This window comes from Lindgomyces ingoldianus, assembly GCF_010093535.1.
Source record: "Lindgomyces ingoldianus strain ATCC 200398 unplaced genomic scaffold BDR25scaffold_7, whole genome shotgun sequence".
NCBI classification, from domain to species: Eukaryota; Fungi; Ascomycota; class Dothideomycetes; order Pleosporales; family Lindgomycetaceae; genus Lindgomyces; species Lindgomyces ingoldianus.
The window spans coordinates 134792-159537 of NW_022985168.1; the positions used below are offsets into that span (position 1 = coordinate 134792).

The 24746-nt window shown below is 48.2% G+C and overlaps 14 protein-coding genes and 1 non-coding gene across 15 annotated transcripts; 6 read left to right on the forward strand and 9 right to left on the reverse strand.

The window, feature by feature from the left end:
- Positions 1-620: 620 nt before the first annotated feature.
- Positions 621-1718, reverse strand: BDR25DRAFT_301555 (cell cycle control protein cwf14). Its single transcript, XM_033689606.1, has 4 exons — positions 1398-1718; positions 1152-1282; positions 741-1088; positions 621-687 (listed from the first exon to the last, which is right to left on the reverse strand). Exons 1-3 carry the CDS (start codon positions 1570-1572, stop codon positions 945-947), a joined length of 450 nt encoding a protein of 149 aa, XP_033550881.1. The 5' UTR covers positions 1573-1718; the 3' UTR covers positions 621-687; positions 741-944.
- A 105-nt stretch (positions 1719-1823) lies between these two features.
- Positions 1824-2681, forward strand: BDR25DRAFT_255640 (NADH dehydrogenase, alpha subcomplex, subunit 6). Its single transcript, XM_033686364.1, has 5 exons — positions 1824-1893; positions 1946-2007; positions 2129-2275; positions 2332-2442; positions 2507-2681. The coding sequence occupies exons 1-5, from the start codon at positions 1851-1853 to the stop codon at positions 2516-2518; spliced, it is 375 nt and encodes a 124-aa protein (XP_033550882.1). The 5' UTR covers positions 1824-1850; the 3' UTR covers positions 2519-2681.
- BDR25DRAFT_118443 (RBP11-like subunits of RNA polymerase) lies at positions 2507-3247 on the reverse strand. The gene is made up of 4 exons (XM_033683671.1): positions 3104-3247; positions 2951-3042; positions 2826-2902; positions 2507-2777 (listed from the first exon to the last, which is right to left on the reverse strand). Exons 1-4 carry the CDS (start codon positions 3212-3214, stop codon positions 2656-2658), a joined length of 402 nt encoding a protein of 133 aa, XP_033550883.1. The 5' UTR covers positions 3215-3247; the 3' UTR covers positions 2507-2655.
- Positions 3248-3355: 108 nt separating this feature from the next.
- On the forward strand, positions 3356-4391 carry BDR25DRAFT_255642 (IGPD-domain-containing protein). The gene is made up of 2 exons (XM_033686365.1): positions 3356-3774; positions 3930-4391. The coding sequence occupies exons 1-2, from the start codon at positions 3492-3494 to the stop codon at positions 4337-4339; spliced, it is 693 nt and encodes a 230-aa protein (XP_033550884.1). The 5' UTR covers positions 3356-3491; the 3' UTR covers positions 4340-4391.
- An 856-nt stretch (positions 4392-5247) lies between these two features.
- Positions 5248-7978, reverse strand: BDR25DRAFT_280748 (forkhead box protein J2; the record flags this gene model as incomplete). The annotated part of the gene is made up of 3 exons (XM_033687840.1): positions 7779-7978; positions 5825-7725; positions 5248-5785 (listed from the first exon to the last, which is right to left on the reverse strand). Exons 2-3 carry the CDS (start codon positions 7492-7494, stop codon positions 5248-5250), a joined length of 2208 nt encoding a protein of 735 aa, XP_033550885.1. The 5' UTR covers positions 7495-7725; positions 7779-7978.
- Positions 7933-8418, forward strand: BDR25DRAFT_311456 (uncharacterized protein; the record flags this gene model as incomplete). The annotated part of the gene is made up of 1 exon (XM_033691240.1): positions 7933-8418. The coding sequence occupies one exon, from the start codon at positions 7933-7935 to the stop codon at positions 8416-8418; it is 486 nt and encodes a 161-aa protein (XP_033550886.1).
- Positions 8419-8632: 214 nt separating this feature from the next.
- On the reverse strand, positions 8633-11532 carry BDR25DRAFT_391916 (uncharacterized protein; the record flags this gene model as incomplete). Its single annotated transcript, XM_033698172.1, has 18 exons — positions 8633-8853; positions 8904-9101; positions 9146-9170; positions 9248-9335; positions 9432-9590; positions 9652-9696; positions 9733-9869; positions 9900-10057; positions 10124-10235; positions 10292-10350; positions 10443-10509; positions 10555-10600; positions 10651-10698; positions 10821-10927; positions 10967-11122; positions 11163-11266; positions 11292-11468; positions 11505-11532. 18 exons carry the CDS (start codon positions 11530-11532, stop codon positions 8633-8635), a joined length of 1935 nt encoding a protein of 644 aa, XP_033550887.1.
- Positions 11533-11568: 36 nt separating this feature from the next.
- BDR25DRAFT_391917 (uncharacterized protein) lies at positions 11569-14404 on the reverse strand (the record flags this gene model as incomplete). The annotated part of the gene is made up of 21 exons (XM_033698173.1): positions 11569-11667; positions 11716-11727; positions 11764-11880; positions 11989-12027; positions 12059-12083; positions 12115-12139; positions 12181-12262; positions 12326-12494; positions 12536-12741; positions 12803-12913; positions 12951-13040; positions 13100-13150; positions 13179-13291; positions 13347-13419; positions 13487-13619; positions 13686-13742; positions 13812-13877; positions 13914-14051; positions 14127-14189; positions 14241-14334; positions 14386-14404. The coding sequence occupies 21 exons, from the start codon at positions 14402-14404 to the stop codon at positions 11569-11571; spliced, it is 1782 nt and encodes a 593-aa protein (XP_033550888.1).
- BDR25DRAFT_t18 lies at positions 13564-13634 on the reverse strand. Its single transcript has one exon. It is a non-coding gene; the product is annotated as a tRNA-Gly (tRNA).
- Positions 14405-14449: 45 nt separating the features above from the next.
- BDR25DRAFT_351581 (uncharacterized protein) lies at positions 14450-18454 on the reverse strand (the record flags this gene model as incomplete). The annotated part of the gene is made up of 24 exons (XM_033694874.1): positions 14450-14527; positions 14616-14742; positions 14783-14914; positions 14975-15055; positions 15087-15113; positions 15195-15280; positions 15325-15387; positions 15428-15517; positions 15602-15656; positions 15723-15902; positions 15933-16033; positions 16092-16279; positions 16364-16388; positions 16453-16473; positions 16551-16618; positions 16656-16922; positions 17027-17204; positions 17260-17480; positions 17518-17531; positions 17588-17906; positions 17976-18037; positions 18078-18169; positions 18216-18291; positions 18363-18454. 24 exons carry the CDS (start codon positions 18452-18454, stop codon positions 14450-14452), a joined length of 2643 nt encoding a protein of 880 aa, XP_033550889.1.
- A 27-nt stretch (positions 18455-18481) lies between these two features.
- BDR25DRAFT_351582 (uncharacterized protein) lies at positions 18482-20392 on the reverse strand (the record flags this gene model as incomplete). Its single annotated transcript, XM_033694875.1, has 9 exons — positions 18482-18700; positions 18772-18888; positions 18946-18960; positions 19006-19173; positions 19229-19365; positions 19396-19519; positions 19571-19874; positions 19903-19946; positions 20006-20392. 9 exons carry the CDS (start codon positions 20390-20392, stop codon positions 18482-18484), a joined length of 1515 nt encoding a protein of 504 aa, XP_033550890.1.
- A 186-nt stretch (positions 20393-20578) lies between these two features.
- BDR25DRAFT_351583 (uncharacterized protein) lies at positions 20579-21759 on the forward strand (the record flags this gene model as incomplete). Its single annotated transcript, XM_033694876.1, has 9 exons — positions 20579-20616; positions 20691-20900; positions 20961-21000; positions 21038-21169; positions 21201-21218; positions 21280-21336; positions 21377-21453; positions 21502-21558; positions 21678-21759. The coding sequence occupies 9 exons, from the start codon at positions 20579-20581 to the stop codon at positions 21757-21759; spliced, it is 711 nt and encodes a 236-aa protein (XP_033550891.1).
- Positions 21760-21821: 62 nt separating this feature from the next.
- On the forward strand, positions 21822-22976 carry BDR25DRAFT_351584 (uncharacterized protein; the record flags this gene model as incomplete). Its single annotated transcript, XM_033694877.1, has 9 exons — positions 21822-21868; positions 21942-21951; positions 21998-22134; positions 22170-22298; positions 22352-22471; positions 22502-22610; positions 22646-22818; positions 22866-22906; positions 22960-22976. 9 exons carry the CDS (start codon positions 21822-21824, stop codon positions 22974-22976), a joined length of 783 nt encoding a protein of 260 aa, XP_033550892.1.
- Positions 22977-23020: 44 nt separating this feature from the next.
- Positions 23021-23780, reverse strand: BDR25DRAFT_351585 (uncharacterized protein; the record flags this gene model as incomplete). The annotated part of the gene is made up of 2 exons (XM_033694878.1): positions 23021-23157; positions 23204-23780. The coding sequence occupies 2 exons, from the start codon at positions 23778-23780 to the stop codon at positions 23021-23023; spliced, it is 714 nt and encodes a 237-aa protein (XP_033550893.1).
- A 117-nt stretch (positions 23781-23897) lies between these two features.
- On the forward strand, positions 23898-24266 carry BDR25DRAFT_195642 (uncharacterized protein; the record flags this gene model as incomplete). Its single annotated transcript, XM_033684328.1, has 1 exon — positions 23898-24266. A coding segment is annotated over one exon (369 nt), but the record flags the coding sequence as incomplete, so codon positions are not given.
- Positions 24267-24746: the final 480 nt, after the last annotated feature.

Below are 24746 nucleotides of genomic sequence, written 5' to 3' on the forward strand. Positions count from 1 at the left end.
AATTCCAGGCAGTGCGTCTACAGGAGAAAACAACTGCAATCCCTCCACGTTCGACCAACACTCCACGTTCAATTTCGGCTTACCGGCCCCAGGTACTCCAAGCTCGCCGTCAGTTTCCAACTCCAACACCCACATGTCACCACGAGGTCTTCCGGACATCCAGGAAAACCGCGTCTCCATCTATGAACTCGGGCCCGGCGACGGGCGTGAGAAAATCGTGTCGAGCGAAGGCGGCATGATCAAATTAGACACAGATGCGGTGCGGTTTGGCAGGAGTCTGGGGATTGAAGATGATCTTGAGAGCCCGATTGACGGAACTAGTCCGTTTCGGCTGAAGCGGGGAAATACATTGCCGAGAGGGAAGAGGGGGGCGGGAGAGGGGGCGAGTGGACAGGAAGAGGAAGGAGGAAAAAGGGTGAGTGGAGGGTTATGGGGGAGTTTGGGGGGTTGGAGGGACAGTGGGAAGGCGCCAACAGTGTAGGAGGGAGGGGAGAGGAGATATAAGCCGTTTATGTGTATTTGTACAATACGCCAGTCGCGCTTCTTGCCGAGGACCAAGGCTGGGTTTCACTGCATAAACTTAGCGACACCATGCACGAAGGGTTTGGAGTTATTTGGTGTGATTTTGGAGAGTGTTCTATATAGCTTGGGGGTATCCCATACCATCCATAGTGTCTTGAATTGAATCTGCAAATATGTCAATACCGAGTATGCATAATGGGGTTTCCTGAACAACACACCATTGAAAGTAAACCCAAACGCCACTCGCCCGTGTTTGATACTCCGGGGTATTATCCATGTGTTGATTTGGCTGCGGTCGGCTTGAGCTAGCCCATCTGATGGTGCAAATCTTCATCAAGTCATCTGAACCCTGGTCGTGGAGACGCTCCCAGATGCTCGCAATCGAAATCGACATCGAAAACATAGAGCGGGACAACGCGGCCTCAGTCTCCGGATGAGCATCCGTTACATCCACAGCTTACGCACTGGATATCCCGGCCGTCCTTGAGGTTCGCCTGGGGGACGCGACAAATACAGGTGGACTTGAAGTTAGTCTCCTTAGTCTGAATACAGCGAAGGCAGCAGAGCTATCACAAGTTAGCTGAGTACTTGCATCATAAGCCAAGTGAAGGGAGAGGGCGGAGGCATACCTTTTCGTAACCCTGCTTCTTCCACTTTGCAATCAACATAGGATCGGCATATCCGTTCTTCAGCAACCAGTCATACAGCTGCTTGCTGATGGCCTCTTTCTCGTAGTAGAGATCGTAGATGTACCGAGATCCTGTTTCTGGAGTTAGAACCTATGCCCGACTCTTCACCAGTCCACTCTCGCTCTGCAGCGGTGAGACGTGCATCTGGTGGGGGTAATAAGGAAAGGATGAAAGAGGCGAACATACGCTGGTGGGTGATCTGGAAGATGGGCCACAACATCTCGTACTTCTTCTTGCCCTCATGCGACGCATTCTCTGCGTCCTTCATCTTGTTGTGGAACTCGAGCAGCGTGTCTTCGATGTCCTCGAAACCTTCTGGCGGGGGCTTCCTGTGGCGGGCCGGATGGCGGATGGGTGGCATCTTGACGAGGGATTTCGCAAGAGAGTCTGAGGAGAATGTCAACAAAAACCGTGATGTGACCACTATCGATGACGGAAAGCAGGGGTAGTGGGTAGGCAAGTCTGGGTGTGGTGTGGTGGAGGGGAAGAGGTAGTGGGCGGCCGTTTGTGAAAGTGATGATGAGCCTTGGAAGCCCTTGCCGCCCAAGTTGTGCACAGACGTGCCAAGGCCAGACCTCACCATCGTCAACCCACCTGAGCACTGCAGCATCTTACAGCTTAAGCTTCACAACCGCCACCATGGTCATCAATCCCACGTATCTGGCGCAAAGGACGCGCTCCTGTTAGTCAATTCGTCTCCCACTTCTCTTCCCTACGTATTAATGTTGTTGCAGCGGTCAATTTCGCCGATGCCAAACGGCGTGTCCTGCATTCGTACCGGGAGTGGCTACGAGCAGTACGTACTACCCCTCTTCCTCCACAGCTCTCTGGTGAATTGCAATAACGGCGATATATTCCTTGCAATTCGCCGTGGCCAGGTCCATTGTAAAGACGATTGCTAACTCAGCTGGCGGCAGGCTCCAGAGATCCAACAGATTTACACGCTCAGTCTGCCAGTCTCCGCCATCCGGACCAAAGTGCGGCAGGAATTTGAACGGCATCGATACGTGAACCAACTACGCACAGTCGATGTGCTTCTATTCAACAGTCACCAAGAATTCCAGGTACCATAGCTCGACCGGGGCATATCATGCTACGTGCGGTGAGACTGATGGCTAAGCAGGAAACACTGAATTACTGGAAGCAATTGCCTCAGGTCCTGAAATATTTTCGTGCTGATGAAGATCCAAAGGTGAGGTTGCCAAGGAACTTCATCAACGGCTTCTTAGAGGTACGCTCATGTCCCACACTTCTCAACCTTGAAATATAGTCAATCGGTCTAACGGGTATATTAGGGCCGCAACTGAATCCTCGCAAAGGGTCCAGATATTCAGAAAATACACATTGTACATAACCTCAAATACCATTTCCTTCCGTCTGCGCCGTTTTCCTTTTCCCTGGAACGCCAGAAATGCATGAGTATCATTGTGATATATCATGATTTCTATTGTGGGTTCTTTGCATTGAAGTCGTCTCGCGCGATCGTGAATTTGTCGATGACTACGTCGCAAAGGTCCATCAGATCTTCTAGTCCTTTCTCGAGGACGGCATAGACGTTGACGCCATCTAGTCTTGTCAACTCACGTGAAACATCATCTAGAATCGAACACTAACCGTATGTCTGAATCCTCAAATTCATCTTGGCTTCTGAGGGATGTGGTATCGAGTAACCACAGAATTCGACATCAGGACTATTGTTGATGAGTTCCAGCTTTCGGAAGATGGGTTTAGAGCCTGACTTTTTCATGATGATATATCTCAAAGCATTCCCTAGCGTATGATCCTCTCCATCAAACTGAAAACTTGCCGCCGTATCGGTAGCACCAGCCAACTAGCCCACAGTCAGCGACTCCACCATCCATCTCACTTGCAAACGTCGAGCCCCAGCATACCACACGGATGCGATCGCGATCCGCAACATCATCTTCCTCCTCGATATGCTCTATATCCGTCTGGACGACGGGCACATTGTTCGCGGATTCGGTCTGCGTTTGGCCTGGCATATTGGCGTTGATAGAATTTCCGTGAAGATTGGTGGACTTTGGAAGTTGCATATCAAAAAAATTAGCTTTGAGCCTAGCGATTTCAGCCCTGCCAAGACCCACCCCACGTTCAACCCCTCATCATGCATCCCTTCCTTTCCTCAGCCAGCAGAAAAGCCAGCGTTGGAAAACTGTTTCTACCCATTGACTCACCACCACCCTCTCTTCGCTCAATTGCATCCTTCCTTTTGCTATCTAACGTCATTCCCTTCTCTCCTCCCCCCCCCTACTTACGAAAATGGCTCGCTCTGCATCCCTAAACCGCGACACCAACGAAACCAAGATCCAAATCTCCTTAAATCTTGACGGCGGGACCCTCGAGCCCTTCCAAGCCTCAAAATTCTGGGATGCCATCGACGCACAGCAAACAAATGGCGAGACAAAAGAACATGCTAGCCAAAGCAGTAAAAGCCAGGACATTGCAATAGACACGGGAATCGGGTTTCTAGACCACATGTTGCATGCGCTTGCGAAGCACGCGGGATGGAGTTTGAGAATTCGATGTCGGGGAGATTTGCACAGTACGTTCGCTCAAGCCATGACTCCCCTAGAGTCTATCTATGGGGTCTATGTAGATTGAAGTGTATTCCACCACTTCTAGCCCGCTCAGCTCGGCCTAGAAGGAAAGGCGAAATGTAAACGTAGCCAGTGCTTAAGAAGTTAACACAACTCCTAGTCGACGACCACCACACCTCCGAAGACGTCTGCCTCGGCCTCGGCCTCGCCTTCAAAACCTCTCTCCGCACCTCCACCGGCCTGACCCGCTTCGGCAGTGCCTACGCTCCCCTCGATGAAGCTCTATCGCGCGCCGTGATCGACCTTTCTAACCGCCCCTACTCTGTTATCAACCTAGGACTCAAGCGGGAGAGAATCGGAGATCTCAGTTGCGAAATGGTGCCGCACTGCTTACAATCGTTTGCGCAAAATGCGGGCGTGACGTTGCATGTGGATGTGTTGCGCGGTGATAACGACCATCATAGGGCGGAGAGTGCGTTTAAGGCGTTGGCGGTGGCGATTAGGATTGCGACGAGTCCGTTAAGTGGGAGAGAGGGGGAGGTTATGAGTACTAAGGGCGTATTGTTTTAACTGAGGCAGCGTGGGAGTTGGGGGTTTCGAGGGTGGGTAGTGGGGTGAGTGTGCATTCGCATTTCACATTCAAAGATCACGTCGTGTCGTCAAGATTGAGCGAAATACTATCGTCACACTTGTTAATACTCTTAGACGGATTGTTACTAAGAAATCCACAGAGTGGGAGAGCAAATGTTGAGATCGCCTTAAGCAAAACATGCACATCTTCAGTCACAACCTCGAAATATCTTAGAAGCACATAAGTCAGGATTTTTCATATAACCTATCGTAATCCCGCATAAAAGCCATTCTGCCATCTCTGCATGCCATGCATCGCAGGATATCCATCAATGAGTGTAAGTGTATGTGTGGGGTGTGGGGAAAAGCCCTGGGCAGGCTAGCCCACATAGAGCAATCATTAAAACCATTTATCAAAAACCAGACTCTAGGAAAAAGGCAAAACAAATTAAGAACCTAGGCACCATTCAGCACGGCACATCCAAACCTATACACAAGGCCAAGGAATGTGCGCCATCAAACCCAGCATAACCGCCCGGTTGCCAACCCATCAGCTATGCGCCATGATCCAAGAATGGAATATCCAGGGTCAGAATGAGACGCTATCAGACAGGGCCAGCCAAATCAGTTTCGTGGGTATCATTCATCGTGACATCGTAAGATTCAAAGAAGTTGCTGTCATTCACAATGGGTAGGACACGTCCACATCAAAGTATGTGGTACTCGTCGAGATATTCAGAAAGGTCCAAGTGGATAAGTGGGTATTCAGAAGAGTGTTTGCACACGTCGGTTGAACCGGAAGGATCCAAGAGGACTAGAGTCCAGAGGTAGAGTGGGGCCGTACTCCAGGAGATAAGAACCAAAGGGTAGGCCAGAACTTCGTTGTCGAAGCCGCATTCACAGCACGCTTAGAAGCGCGTCGTAGAGCTTCGCGTAAGGGATGGACGAGGTGCCTTGGAGGGAGAGCCGTTGGGAGCAACGGAGGCCCTAGCCCCAATCTTCTCGAACCCTTGCAGCATGTCGATGCCTGGCTCCGACTCATCACTGTGAAGGAGGTGGAAGATGTCATCATCTTGTGGGATATCAAACGCCTGCGGCGGGGTTAAGCCAGAGTGACCAGCTCCAGTTTTCGGCAGAGACAGCTCAGGAAGTGGATTGGAGGTCGGTGCCTTCAACGGAGACTCATTGCGGGCTGGAGAGTGGAAAGCGGGAATGTTGAGGAAGGATGTCTTCCAGTCTGGGGTGGGGGAGTTCATGTTGGGTTTCAGTCCAGTAATGTCAGCGAGAATGCCAGTGGTGGTGGCTGCACGCTCGAGACGTGGACGCTTAGCGGAAGGCTTCGATGGAGACTCTTCGTAGTGGAAGTCGCCGAACACATCAAAGTTTTCAGTGAAGCCTTCTCCAACGAGGTTAACATTCTCATCATTTGGAATACTGACTGCTGGACTCCAGGTCTGGGTATTCATGAAAGACATGTCGACCCACATCGGCAGGCTTTTATCAGGTGATCCACCGACAAGCTCACGCATGCGGTTCCGGTGGTTGCGAAGATTGGTGTTGGGGGAAGCAGACGCTGGTGGAAGGGCTGGCCGCTTGAAGACAATGGCAGGCGTGAGAGGGCCATCTGGCCTATCCGACATAGTTGGGCGGAACGGGGAAGATATAAGCTGGGCTGCGTTGGGTTGCTTCATATAAGGTCGAGGCTTTGATGGGGAATCGTAAGAGGATCCGCGGATTCGGGCGATCTCTTCCTCGGCGCGTCCACGCTTGAGAATAGGTCGCTCAAGGTCAGCTTCGGAAGTCAGCAGTGGGCCCAGTGGGTTGCCTTTGATCGCAGACGACTCAATTGAAGAGTAGTAGCCGCTATCGCCAAGACCGGTGAACTTACGCTTCCGTCCTCCAGACCTGCTGTTGGACGGAAAGCGCGGGACACGAGGTGGAGTGTCTTCACGTGCTTGGCGAGCAACAGGGGCTGGTGGAGATGATTTTATGTCAGCGGATGGTGGCGAGGATGGTATCTGGCGTCGCGGGGGCATAGCTATGCCAAGATTTGGGTCAAGTCCGTCGTGGGCGGCGGGGTCTGAGCAGGGAATGGTTGCATCTGAAGACAAGTCATTCTCTTCTGGAAATTTGGTGGAGTCAATGCTCTTAACCACAACGGGGGGGGGCGGGAAGCTGGCAGACGTTGATGTAGTTGGGCGAGCCAGGTCATTGGTATATGCCGGGACAAAGCCATCAGGATTGATGGGTCGTCGGGTCGATTTGATCTTATGATACTGCTTCTCAAAGCCCGGATTGATGCGCCAGTAGTGACCTTTTCCAGGGTCATCCTTGGGTCGCTCTTGTTTTGAGAAAGATTTGCTCAGACTAAGGTTATGGCGGATGCTGTTCTGCCATCCTGTGTCCTGAGTGTTACGGTAGAACTGAAACGTCTCTGAGATCCACTTGTAAATCTGCGCCAGAGTCAAGCGTCGGTTCGGTGCTCGAAGAATAGCCATGCCAATGAGGTTTGCGTAGCTGTACGGTGGCTTCTGACCGTCATCTTCCAGTGCTGGCATTTCATCTGGTTCCGGCAAAGGGCCTTCTTCTTCAATGCGTACCTCGCGGATTTTCTGTTTCTTGCTTCGGTCGCGAAGCGGTGCTGCGTCCGTCATTGTGCGCTTGTTTGATGGCTTCAGCGGCGGGTCTGCGGTAGGGATGTTCGGGAGAATTGGGAGGTTGTGATCTTCATGAATAGTGTACATGTTCTCCTTGTCGAATGAAGTGGGGAAATGGGTGAACAACGATGCTCGATTGCTGGCCATGGCCTGTGACTGCCTCGGGATCGATCGATGGGCCTTCTTGATAAGGGAGTCCGTCTTGAAATTCTGCACCGGTGGCGGTGGTATCTTGACGTTGTTGAACCCGATCTCTCCGAGGGCACTGGGAGGGGGTGAGCTAGAGACTTGTCGAGTCTTCCGCGGCGACGGTGCATGTGTGTGGTTCTGTGGTGGCTCCAGGAGGGTGTGGTGGTCGGTGGACACGTCGGTCACGGATCCAAAGGCTTCTAGGAGGCGTGGTCCGTATGAGGAGACTTCATGGGGGTCGGGTGAGGAGATAGGGTCTTGAAAAATGTGCAACGGGGTCTGCCGACGCGTAGTAGCCATGGCGGACATGGCTACCAAGCTCCCAGACGACCTGGTATATACTTTTAGAGAGCTATGACGCGTGAATTCGCGTGAAAGTTTTTCAATATGGGTCCGTGGGAGCTCAGAGGCGCGGTCGGGGTGGGCTTTGTTGTCGGAAATTGCGATGACGATGGCCGAGAAGCAGCGAGGTTGAGAGGAAAGTTGATGGCAATGAGCAGTCGTCAAGAAGATGCTTAATAGGATGCACGAGATAATTCTCTAAGGCAGGAGTCAGGAGGGAAGCCGAAGTTGGGCGTGGGCTGCCATCTTACCTGTGGAGATGGGTTGAGGCAGCGGAGAACGCTCGCTAGGCTGGCGCTAAAAAGCAACGGTGGCGACGGGAAGATTGGGCAGGGCTGGCTGGAGCGATAAAAGGGCTCGGGATAGCCGAATGCAAATGGGATATTTCGTTAAAGTAGGGGTAAGATGGGTGCGAAGGCAACAGGCGAAGGGAGGAGGGGGAGAAGAGAAGAAGAGTTGGTGGGCTCGCGGTCCGGAGAGGGCGGCGACGAAGGTGACAAGAGGCAGAACTTGGAACGCCAGACTGGCAGGGGTGGGGAGCGCTTGCCTGCCAAGCCAAGTCGACAGACGCAAGGAAGGCGCAAGGGAGCATTGCCCAATCACTGCCTAGTCTCGACGCGTCGCCGGCCAGTTCTCGATCGATCGCGTCACAGCCACAGGCTTCTTCCTCGTGCCTGCAGACGAGCCACTCCTGCTGCCGTGCTATCAAAGCCCAATGTTTCTGCCCTATGTTTCCTGCTGCGTGACAGTTCAAATTGCTTCTTCCGCAGAGCACATCATCGTCGGTCGAGAGGAGATGTGCTCGTCAACAACGCGTCGGAGTGCGTAAACATGCTCAGCATTAACGCGTCTAAGAACCCGCCGAAGAGACTGAGACAACAGCGGTCGTGATAGCCCATCCCGGCGGTTAGTGGTTCCCAGCAACACACGGAGCGACGATGCACAGCCTATCCTATTGCGTCCGTTCTATCGATACCAACCATGGGCATGCTGAAACTCCGACATGGCACGACGCGGTTCACCCCGGCCGCCGCACCTCAGCTCCACCAACCAAGCCTCACCACGCCATCACCGTGACTCCACTCCCATAGGAAAAGATACAGTATCATGCGGTTCCCGGTTGAACTCTATCTCGCTCGGCACTTTTGTATCTTGCGGCCCTGACACCACCAAGGACAATGGCTGTCATGTCTCCTGCATCGTGATACTCTCGCCTCAGGAGGGCAGACTGGAAACCCATGGTTAACTTCACGAATGGACTCGGCGGCTGCCAGACCCAAGGAGAGCTTCCATGACGGCTAACACGAGTGGTACACCACGTTCTCGCTACCATGGCATCCATCTCTTAATATATATCAATCCGTAGGTTCAGGGACCCCGCTCAACCAAAATTTCCACCTGAAAGCTAGCTCCACTTAGACATTGATTTCTTTCCCATTCTTTCCCACTGGTCTTACCCCTGAATTTCTCATCGTGAGCTGTTGATGGATTGCGGCACGGAGCTTGACCTAGAGTCAAATATAGGAGTGCATGCGGCCAATAAATCAGCTGACCCCGAAATTTTGGATCACAGACTCATGTGATGTCAATGGCTTCACCCCATGCAAGTGCGTTCAACTCAACAGGAATTGCACCAGAATTGACTATGGAACACGAGTGCTGAGTTAGATACTAAATGTCAAAAAAGGCTATCGAGCCTAGTCTCAATTCTATGTCCAACAACGCGGAATGGGTCCACAACATCATTTCCATTCTTGGAGCCTGACACAGGAACGTGCCAAGGGGCGTATATGAATTCTGATAAAATACTTGCCGATTCCAACCGGTATTAAATTACATGCAAATTCCTCAAATGTCCTGCGTCTTACCACCTAACCGGAACATAGTAGAGAGTAATTCAGGACAGAAGCTTGCATCCTATTAGCCTTCTCCTTGGCTCTAGTAAGAGGAGGAGCATAGAGTTGGCAGTAATTTTATTCCTATTAAACCTTTCGTTGTCTCTTCTCCAGAAAGGGTTTACTTTAACGGAGAGGTGAAATGGATGGTTCTTACACAACCATGAGCTTTGGGGTGATGGAAAACGAAAATTAAGGAAGGTGGGTAAGTGGACGGAATCAAAATGACGTGTGATAGAGAATTATGAGGTCACCTTTCAAGATACAAATTCCTCTTGTGCTATCAGAGTTCTACAAAAAAAAAACCGACATTGAAGATATCATTTCAACTCTGCAAGGAATGTTTCGCACCAGGCGCCGTTGTAAAGGCACCTGCACGTTAATTTTGCGAGGGAAATATCGTTGACGAGGGGGAATGAATACAAGAAAGACAGACAGACAACGTACCTATTGTGAAGATGTGCAGAATATTGATACAGGTATGTTCTCCGCTTCTTCCATAAGCTCACATATCGCGGTGCAGAAAACAGGCGTAGTGGAGATGAAAACATTGCCAGAGCAGTTTCTGTCGGAGGTGCTGGAGCTGTCAGGGCTGTTCAGACTATTCTTGCGTTCTTTGTCCATCTCTTGTTCGACTCATACATATATGCTCTTTAACCTTTCGTCTTTTATACATGCTAAGTATATTCCTGGGCCCAGACATTCATCGGCTTCTTCAGCTGGCCGTTCAGTAATGGCTCTAACGCCGAAGAAGAAGTTACGAACAATCGTCCTAGTTCTTGAGTATGGTTCATGTGGAGAGCGACAAAAACTCTACCCGCTCAACCTCTCGAGTTCGGTACTTAAGTTTAATAGCCCCTGTGGCGAACTATAGCGTCGGCCAGCTGGCAGAAGGAGTGGCATTCTGCAATTTGTACCTTTTCTGCGCCTCGTGCCTTTCGAATCCGTGAGAGGCCCGAGTGACGAATTTTATAAGATGCACATAATGGGATATGTGTTCGTTCTAAGTTGCAGTTCCACTAATGGCCTGATTGAGGCCTGTGCCATGTTTTGAGAGAACATTCACGGTCGGGAAACCCCATCTAGGCTAGTGTCTCCATGAGAGGTCCAGCAGCAACGTTAATGGGTCTACTGATCTACTCAGTTTGGGATCTCTCCTGAGCCGGTCCTCGGCGAGTCTGGGGGTGCCATCGAGGTTAAAGCTAAGAAAAAGTGCGATATCGATTACGTTGGGTTAGAGAGGGAGAAGTGCATCCTTTCGGTAGTAGGAGAAAGGCTTCATCGGGGATTTGCCTTAACGGGATAAAGCTGCCTATGGTTTCTCCTGTGGTAGATATAGTCCGGCAAATTATATGATGCAGTTATGTAGAGCAGGGGGCTGTGTAGGGATTACAATACTCCATAATGTCACTAAACAGACCGATCAATGATGTGGGGGTACCGTGTAGATAAGCCCCGTGACATGCCCAATCTCTGTACCAGGAAAGTACTGTTGCATTCGGTTCCTAGGCTATAGAAGATACAGTGTCAGCGAGAAATAGAACTATTTGTTCTGAAAGATGATAGAGGTCAAAATCTAGACCTGCTGCCTTAGCCAAGGAATCCCGGGCTTTCAGGTTTGAAAATAATCGATTATAGTCTGATGAATCACAGTTGCGTTCGTCTACATTTATAGCGTCTAATTGGTATTCACTTCCGAACTACTCTAATTTTCCCGGGAAAAGGTCTTCCAAAACGCACTGCAGTGTGCATTGATTTCTCTTTTAAGCTGTTCATGTCTTTATTCTTCTTCATTTGGTAAGGCTCGTAGCTTTCTAGATGGAAAGCAAGTAATTCAATGTTCCCTCAAGATTTTTAACGCGAGAGTACCCCCGTTTGCAAAAGATTGCAGGTATTGAGATTTAATCGACGGTGTGATGTGCTTGTACCTTTCGTTCAAGGTGTGAAGTAACTGGAGTAGCCTCTGCTTTAAGCCTCCTATGCAATCTGAGTTGGTGATGCCCTCAATGAGATCACTTGAGGCAAAAAGACCCACAGAAAGACGCCCTGCCTAGATTTATTTTCTCAAAGGTTGCCAGTGACTTGGTAAGCATAACTCGATCCTGGGCATATTGAAAAAAAAAAAAAAAAAAATTTCGCAGAAAATTTATGAGCTTAGCTTCGTTGGATCATTGAGTTTGAATTCATTGCAGCCGTCGATGAGAATAAAACGTCCTAACGCGGGAATCCGCCCTTCATGAAGGGACTATTTGGAGTGCTTTTCGAAGAGAATTTTTAGTAAATCCAAACTCACAGCTAAGCTGATCTAGTTTAGGCACCCAGAGGATTTTAGCAGAGCGACCGCATTATACCTTTGAGACACTTCTTGAGGAAATCTCTTGGCTTCTAGAAGAAGTAGTTGATGATGACCAATATTCTGTCGCCAGCCTAAGGGGTGAGAAAATGTTTCAATGAAGAACTATGGGGGAGGTATTTCATCAAAGCAATTTTCCTTATTCTTGGTTCCCCAGATATCTTGAAGCAGGCTTGTTAGAATCGCCTAGTTGAAGCCATTCTATGAAATGACCTTCTCGCTCGTTAGTAATTGGGTCTGCATTGGCGGGTCCTAGAATCTACCCAAAGGCATTCTCATGAACATCCCTTACGTCGTCTTTCCGGTCGCTCAATGGGTCAAAGTAAAGAGTATTCAAACATTGGCACTTGTCCTTCGGGGCCTTCTCGAGGGCGAATTAATTCTCCCTTAACTGCAAGAACTTACTGTCGATATAACTCCCTATATGCATATCTCTGATCTTGCCTAGGAGCTCGTTCATCTTGTTTGTTAAGTTTTGACTCACTTTCTGAGTTTTTTTTTGACAAGACAATCAAAATTTAAGCCTATTCAAGGCGAATGAACCATGGACTTTAGGAATATATACTATCCTACACATGAATCTGCCGTTGGTTGATTCTTCGTACCTTTTTGGTTGCGATTGCGGAGCAGCGTGGAGCCCCGTCATTACAGTGACGGTATGCATCGTAGTTGGACCGTCCATCTTATCCATTATATAGTGTGATTCTTCCAAATGTTCCCTCTTCCGGGATGTTTTGAACGCTGCCGTCAAATCTGGAACCCATTTCTCTGGACTTTCAAATTATCTACGCCGGCTAAGTATTGATTCGAGTGAGTCTGGTGCAGTCTGGTGCAGTCTTGCAATTCCTTGTCGTCTGCTAGTCTCGCATTAGTGGGTTTGTAGACATCTTGAGGCACACTTTGCCAGACTTCGAAACTTTTCTGTTTCCATCGGATGACCATTGGCTGGCTCGCGGGTTTCTTTGGCTGTTGTGACGATGCTGCGGGTGACTTCAATAAGCTAGATGATGCTGGGTGTAAGGCTGACGGCTGTAAATGCTTCCATTTCGATTATTTTGACGATAAAACAGATCCCACATGAGGAGATGGTTGTTGTTGTGAGAATAAAGTAATCTTGAATGAGGAGGCGAGAGGGAGACTAGGATATTTCTTGTGCTTAGGAGTCCCGCCTATACCACCTGAAATTCGGAAGGTTGTACAGGCGCCTGCTCAACGAGACAGAATGAGTACATGCATGCATTAAATGGGGTTCGCCGCTTCAGCCCCTATCAATGACACGTTCAGGTAGATGGAATCCGTCCCAGAGAAGGAAGGCAATGGTGACATTAGAAATGTAACACCTGGGAACGACTGTAGAGACGGCAAGCAAAATGGGCTATCTTCCTCATGTTGCCGGGCAGGACAAAGCTACCTTGTGATGCAGAATTAGGTTGCTGATTCGTGATCGTCTGATAAGTCGTTCCTCCAGTTGAATGTGATTTTAAACTCTTTTTGATAATTTCCCGATTGAAGTAGTCTAGAAACCAGTTAGTGCGTAGGGGTGAAAGTTGAGAGGATTAGGAGTGCAGGACCCGTTAAAGCGTTAGGAGGACGCTGTCTTCTTTCTTGTCTGCTGCGTGTGTCGATATGCAGTAAGAAGGTGACCTGGCAAGTATAGATAAAAAAAAAAAGTGTCAATTGAGGTGTAACAGCAGTTCTTCCAATGCAGCACCTCAGGTGGTGCCAGGTAGAATCGAATTCTATTATCGCACCGAGACAAAAGAAAGGCAAAAATGAATTTGAATATAATGCATCGGCCGGGAATCGAACCCGGGGCTAGCCGATGGCAACGGCTAATTTTACCACTAAACCACCGATGCTACGCATTCAGAACATATTCAATATGTGTTATTTTTTAATATATAAACCACTGCAATGCCTCGAAAATCGTCTTTCTCAAACCTGTACTCAGCACTACACTGCCGCGCCTTTACATGAAAAGGAAACCCTATAGGGGGGAGCGGAAGCCGCTTAACTAGGTTTAGGCGTAAGTCCACCCCAACTCCCGGCGCAGATTACGAAATGTCCGCACGGACCAAATTATAAACTTTAGTTTCCAAGATCTGAGCCGAAGTCTTGTTTATTATAAATTATCTAACTTATAGAATTTGCAAGCTTTTCCGTAGATAAGCCATCTAGTGATGCCCAAATATACAGTGACAACTAGCTGTCGCTCCATAAGTATGGAACTGGCGCTTATTCTTGCGCTGCATCCTTCCCCTTTTTCTGCTTCTTTGCTCCATCTCCTTTCTTCCGATCCGATTTACTTCCTTAAAAAACATTCCTACACTTGAGATTTTAGTTAATTTGACTAATGATAACTCAGACTACGATCCAGAAATCGCATGAGGGCTCGGGGGGAATGGCTCACCAGGCTGGCACATATCTACGTCGTGCAAAAAACTATAGCATCGAAGGTACACAACGGATAAAAGAACATTGGAAAAAGCTCAAAAGTTAACTTTGTCATTTTTGTGTGTGAGGCTGACCTTGGTGCAGGTTCTCCAAAAAACAATTGCGCTCTCGGGAAAGAGGAACCATCCGTGTCCAAGCCTTAAGTAACAAAGCCACGTCGCGAAGGGATAGCCATGACGAATGCATGAGGGAGTCACCTTACTCTAGATCCTTCCGTGTTTCATGGGGATTGCATGGCGATGCCTGGAGGGGGGGCTTCAAAGGCCGAACATTGCACCGTGGAAACATGTGGAGCATTCTTAGGTCAAATAATGTCGCCATATAAAAATAAACATTAACTAAAGAAAGAAAGTGGAGCTTAAAGATCGAGAATAGATATGAGAAACTGGACATGCCATCTCCATCTCATTCCTCGCTGACCAATGCGTCCCGCGATTAATAGCTGAGCGATTGAGCCTTATCTTGCCTTCGCCTTGAGCAATGAACTCGTCGCGGGTCGGAGCCATTGAGGTCCTGATGTATAGTTAAACTAGTATTTCGATCCTCGCCGGACCAGAAGCGAAACCTTAGGAATTGTAGGTAGTAATTTGAATCATCTAGGATTGAGGCCACGAGATAGAGGCGGGCCCGAATCCGAAATTGGCCAGACGGCAGGCAGGGGGTGCCGTTCGTTGTGGTCGCATGGCTGTGACGTCATGTATCATCGTCATCGTCCACGGGCCATATAAATGGAGGTAACCGCCACGTCACTAACCAATAACTAGGTAGACTTTGAGTATGAACAACTTCAATGTTAATACCACTCTGATTTCGAAGGCATCCAAATCTCATATCAATCATCGCCAGATATCACTCACTTTACTCCCTGCGGTTCAGAATGCGACCTATGTTCAATTTCGAGTCCTCCATGGCGATATCGCCAATATTAATTCATTTTGACCTTTTGTGCTTAGCTTGATACATACCCAATCTTAGGACCTGGTCCTGAGGGGTACATTAAGCTAGCTCGAGCACCTCCCCAGAGAATCAACTCATTTCTCCTCAATTCTGACTACTACAATTAGTGACCCTCACAACAATTCCTCATAATTCGACTCTTTGATGTCGACGATGCTGGGAAACTCGTATTGTGCTTGTAATGCAGGAAGTGTTTGCGTGCTAGTGAAATGGCGGGAGATCGTAGTCATTTAGTTGTTACCCAGATGGATCGGTGGAGTAGGGAGTGTGATTTTCGGGAGCTCTCAACGGAAGTAGAGTTCACTAAGCTCTGCGAGTAGCGGATCCCAAGCTCGCCGAATGGCAACGCACGGATTTTGATATATAAAGAAACTTGGTGTAAACATAAAGCCTTTATTAAATTTGCTATCTGCACCTGGGTAACCTTGTCCCTGCTCTTAGCTTTCAGGGAAACAAAATCAACGAACACCCTAACACAAAGTTGCATTTCTATGTCTTTAAGTTTTAGCACCTCATTGAGAAACTTTAGGGCTTACCGTGTGGATTTCCTCGCGCTACAGAAGTTTTGATTATGATGTTGGTATAATGTTGTATCGATGCACAATCTTTGAGAGCACTTCAGGCAGGAGCATGAAGCGCAGAAGGGAGATGTAGGGTAGAATTGATAGATAAGCACGTGAGGAGAATCATCGGTTTGAGGAAGTATATACATGTGCCTAGGGCTGGACCTCCCAGGTTACCGTGACATAATGAATGTTTTTGTGGGGGGTGGATTTAGATTCTGCAGGGTTAGCACCCTGATAAAGAGTATGTCGATCAGGTGCATGATGCCAAGGAGCTCGCGGAGCTGTGGGACGAGTGGAAGAGACCTTCGCCAGGAATAAGCAGGGAGAGTTGGAGATTACCGAGTGAGTGAGCAGCGAGGGCTTGATTTGGGAGTGTGTTGTACTGTTTGTCCATTTGCGTGCGTACGAGTTTGTGTTTTTTACAGGTAACGGCATGGAACTGAACGGAACTTGACAGCCTATTGCGGAAGGCCTTGTGCTGTGGAATTTCCGCTCTAGGGAGTAGGGGCAAATGAATTCAGGGTTTCCTTTTGGTGTCATTCATGTTGTTGTAACTCCCTCGTAGCGTCTGACCTGTCTATAATTGCAACCCCTCCCTTATAATCATGTACTTTCAGGGGTCAATGCCCATACTTCCTTTACAACCATCTAAGGCCTTTATTAATAAGACTTCGTGTTAGCCAAACCTAACCTTTCCCACTCGGTCCATATGAATGAGTATCTTCCCCAGCATAGAATAGACAGAACTACTAGAACAACACTATATTCCCAACGGTTGTTTATGCAAAATGTCTCCACAATACTCAGTATATTGGGACTGGGTCTAATCTCGATGAAGCTACTGGCCGAAGGAATCATCTGGTAAACTGTCAAAATCTAGGGCCGGTTGCAAAGGCAACGGACGTTTTCTAGAAGGGTCATGGAAATCCTTGCCTCTTTGGAAGTCTTCTACACTCAGCTCCCACGAGTGCTCTGGATTATCCCATCTCTGGGCGTCAAGCTCATTCATTTCGTAGTGATCTCTGACCATCATCCAGCTAGTGTCGGTGAAGATCCTCCTTCGAGTTTTGGTTGTTCTTGATGGAATGTCGATGACGGCGGCGCTACCTGGAAGTGGTCGCCATTTGAATATGGAATTTTTCTGATGGATATTGAACCTACGGCAATTCACTTCGAGTTATTTTCCACAGGAGACAATTAATAGGCCCCCCCATCTTAATTTAGTAAAGTAGGAGGCTCAAAGTTTGAGCTTGCTGAAGGCATGACCGCCCCACAACTCCCCGATGAATTTGAAAGATGTGATATAATTTGTTGGCTTGGCATTTCCAATGCTTTCTTCTTGCACTGTTGTATGATGTCCACAAGTCGTTCCCGAATTCTTGAGATGGCTGGAAGCTCTTCTTCCAGGGCTTTCGCTAGAAGCTGATCGAAGTTCTCGCTCAAACCAGGCTCCTCATGTAGCAATCTATTAGTATGCCCTCTTTTAAAAAGTGTGGGGAACACTTACAGGGAGATAAAACATGCCCTTCATTAGGGAATAGCATCTGGAAGAGGGTTTTCTACTTTTCATCCACACTCTGATATTGCGAAAATGGAGTCCAATTGAAGGTGATATACTGTAACTCCTGCAACAAATGCGGTCATCGTCCAGATTTGGAGACGGTTCTATCCGGCAAATGGGGTCGTCAAGTAGGTGTTTGTAGCAAGCAGTGTTTGAGGCCATGTTTACTCAACAGAGGGGGCATTGGATAGGCCGTGAATGAACCCGCTTTAGATGATCTCTAAATGAGTGCGTTAACTTTCTTCCACTAGCATATAGGTGGGGTTTGCCTTACTTCAGTTTCGCCATGTCTGTAAACCCGGCACCCCTGCAAGCATTCCGTGTGTGCTTAATAGAATTTCTCTGGTAATATGGGCATTTTAACCTCTTTATAATCCCCTCGTGGTGTTTCAACCCCCCCAAACTTTTCTTTCGTCTCCTACCGTCGTCGCTATCATCAGAGTTGTCATTATTTTGATCAGAACGTTTCCCAATACCCCCTCTCCTCTTTTGGGTTCCCTCACAATGACGAAATCCAGACGTACAAATTTGTTGTGCAGAGCTCCAAGATCTGTGAGCTAGAGGTTTGTTCTCCGGAGGCTTCAGGACTTTTTCTATTGTGGGATCGGGCCCCTGCAGACGAATCCCCTACTACTTTATGCTTGTTCTTGGAGAAGGTTGACGACAAATGGGATGGCAGACTCGATCTATAAGACTTGGCAGTATTTGAGAGCGCATTTGAGGTCTAGGTTCCATTGTTCACGGATGCCAATTCCCCTCTCCACCCATGTGGAATATCGATATGGCCCGGTGGATGTCGTCGTTCTAGCTCCGTTATGGAAATGTTGCTTCCTGTGGGATTGAATACAATATAGCGCTGATTTGGACAAGGAACATCCACTACCCTTTCTTCATGCCCTCACCGACTCCGATATAGGAGAGCTACTCGGTCTTGGCCCAAATTTAGACTCCTCTGAGCATGGCCACCCGGAAATATCTCTCTCCCCACATCGTCCTCGGCGGTAGAAACCTTCCCCTCCTGCAACTCTGCCCGTTGGAGTTTCCCTTACCCCTCTAGAAATCCCTCATAAGAGGTTATGGAAGGAGAAGGGGGAGGGCTTTCCGGAGATGGTTTAACTTGATATGACTGTCGGGTGCGCATGCACGGAACACCTACGTCTGATCGGCCCTAAGGGTTAATATCGGTTAGAGTCTTGCTATCAGGGAATTGCGTCAACCACCGAGGCCGACGTGCGAGCAGGATTGCGAGGTTACAGAGTTTCAGCATCAAGAGCAGGACTAAAATGCACACCACAAAAGTTTTTGGGTTCTGATCAAAGGTGAAAATGCTCTGCTGCGTGCCAAAATATGCGGTAACTACGACAAGAGGAGTCGTAAGTTGATTGGTCTAAAACATTTGAGATATCGACCGACCGATGATGTGAGTGCTGCAGTTGCCTCTAGTCTTTCTAGCGTGACACGATTATTTTCCATGCTCATTTTTTGGGCTTCGCGATTTAAGGAAATTATTTCGTGATGTAAGGGGTGGCTTTGGTAACTCAAGTCTTTACTTTCGAGATTTAATCTCATGGTGAGCTTTCGGGGTGAGTTTGGGTGGAGAACGCAAGTATAATTAGGTCAAGAAAGACTTACGATTTTCGAGGATTCCTCGCAGAAGTCCGTTAGTGAAAGCAACGCCTACTCTAGATTCACCAATTGCTCGAACATCTTGTTGATCTTATCAAGATTCTTCTTTAAGCTTAGCTTTGACGTATCAAAATGGCGACTATGCCCAGTGGGAGCAATAAACTTTTCCCAGGCTCGAATGGTGATAGAAAGTCGCCCCCAGAGCTTGCGGAGAAGCTGCATGGTTTGTATGATCTAGTCTAGGGGTTCTTGCACATCCTTAAGTGGCTCTTTGGTGGAACGGCGGGACACGAAGGCGGGATGTTCGGCTTCCTAGGCACCACATTAGACCGGTACTGATTTGTTCCCACTTCAGTAAGTAGAGAAGGGAGACTATACATATCGTTTCAACGCCCGTTGCGTTTTTCGGATAAGTTGCTCCCACTCCTTGCGAATTTGCATCATTCGAATATTAACCATGAGCAATGTTTAGGAATGACACGTCAATGCGTTCCCTTGAACGCGTATTGTGGGCTCCAGGGGCTGGTGCGTTCTGTGAAGGCGTATGATGTAGTCTCAATGCTAGATAAGACAGGTGGAACTCGGGCCGGGGCATGGAAAACGTGCTAGGCTAACATTTGCATGAGTAGACAAGTCCAAAAAGCTCACAATCAATGATCTTTGGTGTTAGAATGCCAAATGTCTCAACATACCGAAATATCCACACTGATCGAAGTTTGGAGGGCAATGTGCTTCCAAATAGTGTCTCGTAGTATGGGCACTTGATGGCGAGATGCAGTCTCGGCCAGTGCGCGGATGTAGCTGGGTCAAGGTCCGGAATGTAGCTGTTGGGTGTCAATTTGGAATCTTTACCTTTGGAGGAGAATTGGGGTTTGGGGGGTAAGGGAATGGGAACTATCCCCGTCCACTTCGAGGGTTCGAGCACGACCAAGTGACTTGGGGAACGAAACTACAATGTCTCACATTAAACGGCGGTCAGCATCGGGTATATCCCCAAGGCCAAATTGCTGGTTTATTTTAGCTGGAGAACTTCCAAAGGGTGTTCAGATCATGTACAGCCGCATACCCTGAGTGCCAATGCATCTTTCAAGTCCTCTGCGGTCAGCCGGCTTACATATTCCCGAGACAACCCCGTATATTTCTCTCGGTCATCCAACCAGATTTTCGCCTCTTTAGACGACGTTCCTATGCAAAATTCTTTCACGTCTTCGATTGCACTGGAAGGTACATTGCCTTCACAACCCTGAAGGAAGATGTCCAAATTATCCTCACAAGCCTCAGGGCCTTCTAATTTCATGCTGTTTCGTTTAGACTGCACATAGGGGCTATCCTCTTCGAACGGTTGATGGTACGGACCGTTCGAAAAGAGGGAGTCCAATTGCTTGGTCTTTCTCTTCGAGTGTAAGCGTCGGACCTTACGTTTTGTGTGAAGAATGCTTCTGTGGGAATTCATAGCCTCTAAACAGGGTATAGGAATTCTGGGCTAATTGGTGCAGCAATAGGGACGAGCTACTCTGGAGTTCTGGTTACCCTAGTAGCATAAAGTAAAACTCCACTATGGCGAACAATAAAAGTAGGGAATAGGTTAACCGTCTTTAAGACTAAGAGCTCATTGGTTAATAACAACGTCTAAAAATTAATGTCCGAGTCCTCTTGGGTGGAGACTTGCAATTTTCAGTTCGTCGTTTAGATAAACTTGGGCTAGAGGCTTACATTCGAAAGTATTAAGATGGGAAAGCTGTGCCACTAAGTGGTTTGATTGAAAATGTATTATCGGTTGGAGGCTCTAGGCAAGAGATCCGATTGTTCACACCAATATGTAGAGTAGTGGAGAGGACTGCAATTGAGATGGAATTCATTTACTGGGGGTGTAGTCGAATATCGGAATCCAGAAGGCGGTATACGTCGGAAGAAGGTGGTGGGATTGGTGGGATTCTGGAGAAGTGCCAACATGTCACTGCGTATCATATATCCTTCGGCCTCTTAGATTGACGCTCTTCAAAGCTAACCTGGAAACTGAGTGTGACAGACGCCCTTGTGGCCTCGTACTGCCTCTTTAAGGTGGGCGCAGTTGCCTCGTCGCACCTAGAACACGTAGTGGTGCCCGCTTCGACAATCAGGCATTCCCGATGGTGCGGTTAGGCTTTCCATTGGGCTTCATTTAGGGTGGCTGTGTTTGAGGCTCCACTTACACAATGACAGCTGTACGGGAATCGCTCTTGGCTTAAATGTGGCGGTTAGCGGCCCCTCCGGATAAGCAGAACGATATTCTATCAACAGTGGAATGGGAGTGTAAGGCAAACCTTAGCCTTGTCTCTTGGTTGGGCGATCTTGTGATAGGGCAAATTCTGTAGCTGTTTACAAGAGAGTCAAGCTCAAGGTCGAGTTGGAAGCATAGTGAAGCTTAACTTAGCTTGTTACCTAACGCGCTAAATAGAGGTCCGGCCCTCTACTTTTTGGAGTCACTAAGGACTCTTTGAAAAGGTGCTTGTTAGCTGCCGGCGTAGCAGGTTAGTGACCATTGGAGCAGTTAAAATAAGTGCCAGGGGCCGGGGTCCGAAGCTGTGGGATTTTAGTGCTGGATAATTTTGCATGGCTACTTTTCTACTCCCATTTTGAGTTGCTCACAGCTATCTAAACTGCACACATTACAAAACCTTGAATACAATTCCCTGACGGTGCTGTAGAACTCTCTACCAGCGCTGAGGGATTGTAGTATAACTGAACTACCGATGCAGTTTATTTGTGTTTTGGAGCGCCTTGAAGGCGGCACCTTCGCTAAGCGCGATTGACTGGCTTGCGATTTCACTCTTCGATTGATGCGGATTTGAGCAAATAATGCCCATGTATATATACGGTGTTGACTATAAAATTCAAATACAATGTGGCGCCTGAATACAATGTCCAGACAGGGCACCACTCGATATGAGTAGATCTAACTAAGTTGGTCTTACGCAGGGACTTTTAGACACCTACCTTAAAGCGGTGTGTGACATGCGAAGCCCGTTGGATGTTCCCCATCGTTAAGCTGATATTTACATGTCTTCCCGCTCAGTAGAAAATCTATGGCTTGGATACAAGAACAAGACAACTTACCTTAAAGGCTTATCATAGCACCGCGGCTCAGTGCGTTCACGACGAAGATCAACGCGAGACCGTAAGTGCTAGATCACTCAACAATCCCGATCCTAGCATGTTTACTTATAACTCTGCCACTCGCGGAAAAATAGGCTAGCTTCGAAACCCTTGAGTCTGGTCGTGGCTACGCTCTGCTATCCTGCAGGCTGGCAAAGCGGTTGTGGATTACAGACTCAATACGAGTCGGGTAAAGCCATGCGAATTGATTTCCTTGATTCTTAGTCCTCATAGCGTATTATTCTTGGAGTAGGACTTCAGTTTAGCCCTGCATAAGTGCAGCATTGAAGAAGATTCCTCAACTGAACAATTTCAGGAAAGCCCGCTACTTCATCCTTATGCTTTGCGATTCCGGCCTTCTCTTGCATCACGCCTATTTCTCGTTGGCTTTGTTATTGTGACCCTCTATTGCCAATGGCTTCTTTAGCTTCCTAGACATGATCTCTCCACAAAATACATCCCAACCAACACTCAGTAATGACTCGCAAACTTGGATGATCCGAGATATGACACGCAAATTTAAGAACTACTTTCGAGTCAAGATCATTAGGATATCTTAGGCGCCAGTTAGGACGGTGGTACGACAGTCTTCGGTGGATCTATCATCCAGAAATTCACAGCCAGGCAAAGCCTACTCCGGAACTGCCTCTCGGGAGCAGTTGCCAGTGGAGGTGAGAGATGGTCAACTGAAATACCCCCATCATTCCTCTTTTGGAACGACCAGGTAAAAATGAACGATGGATTGTCATCCTGCCTTTTACTCGTCAACGCGCGGGTGTCGTCACCTACAGATGCATTGCCGCCTGCCGAATAGCACCCAGTATTGACATTGGTTCACCGAAAGAATCCTAGAAAGATTTCGCAAATAATTCGAGATTCTTCAAGAAGGAGTATTCATGTGATCGACACGAATCTTTGCAATCTTATAGCTTAGATGCTGGAGTTTTCAATTCATGGCTGTGTTATGGAACCGTGATTCATTTCGGATGAGAAAGAGGGTGTAGTTCTGCCGTCTCATGATCGGGGAAAACGAGACAAACATGACCAATTCTAACTTCCATCCTTCACACGTGGATTTGGAATCTCAGCCAACCTTGGGAATCCTTCCTTCTCTAGCAAGGAGCGCAACATGATGCCGTAGCTCCTACCGCCTGGCTATACAAAGCCACGCAGGAACGCAGTGTCAATTCCATATATTGCAGGCCACCTACTTCCTTCCTAAACGAGCAACCCATCCGACCCACCGCTAGAGTCTTGCACAGACTCGTAAGACCTTCCAACGCTTCTGCGACTAAGCCACAATGACTGGTCGGCCGCGCAATGGCAAGCTCCGCCAATGTCTCGACGTACATCTCCAAGGCTGGATCGAGAAGTCGAGAAGATGAGAAATATTGAAATAGGAAAAGTGCGTGCAAGCGAACAATATAGTCCAATATGTAAAGCAACGTCAAATAGGCAGTATGTGGGCAATGGTAAGACAACCTGTCCGAGTTAGGAAGCGAGGTTAATTTGCCGGGGATATTTGCAAAATGTAGAAGAATTGGCGTATGCGATTGGAGCAATGAAAGCAAAATGATGGAATAGCCACAACGTTTTCTTGAGGAAGGAGTGTAGTCATAGAGGATTCTTGTGCCGTTGTGCGACGAAAGTGGAAGGTATAAAGGTAGGCCGTTTCTCGAGTCGATGTTAATCTTTTCTGCATTCATTTCATCCACAACTTCCAATTCAGATATATCAGGATGAAGCTCCTTCAAGCAGCCCCATTCGTTGGACTACTCGCTCTCCATTCGTTCTTCACACTTGCTACCCACGCACGAAAACTTGGTTCATCCCGAAACTTCTACCTGGTCACCTGCTCCGACAAAAACGAAGGCGACTACGATGCAATAGCCTACTACGCAGATGGACCGCAAGAGAAGCCCGAAGACTGGCCGGACAAAGTGGCTCAAGTCAGCAAGCCACCAGGGACCTGGGAGGGACATAATCGTGAAGCCAACATCTACGACGACAGTTGGTTCACTGCAAAGATTTCAAGTGGAGCCGAGCATTTGAAGAAGGGGGAGATCGCTGGAACAGGAGACTTTGAGGGGGAGGCGTTTGTATGTTTTAAACGAGATGGAGAGACGTTGTATTCCGCTTCGGATGTTATCTGCAGAGAGAAGTATTGGTGCCCATCGGTTGATGTGAGTGAGGGTGGGACGACAAACGGCCTGACAACTGCTGCTTGATCTGAGAGGGGGCGTGGTGATGCGTTCATATGAAAAACTCGAGGCGTGATATCCTTTAGTAGGAGGAAACGCATGGCGTCCATGGTCGGTTCATGACCAGGTCTGATTCAGAACAGATGACTGCACCCTGTTGGTGCTATTTTCAATCCCAGTAAGATGTTTGACGCCTGAGAATCACTATGCAGGGGGCTATAGTTGGCCACAATATGCAGTGAATCTCTTGTTTTTGTTGAAAAAAATGTTATTTCTTCAACCGATGATTCTTGCCACTGCTTAGACCTATCTCAACTTCGTCCTAGATCTCTTTAGTAGCACATTTTGGCGCTGGTTGCACCGTGCATGATTTCGGTACTTCTAATTCCGCCCTGAGAAAATTACATGTGGCCTTTCTAGGATCATAGGCTCAAGCGGTTCTGTACGTGAATCCTGGTGAGGACTTGGGCG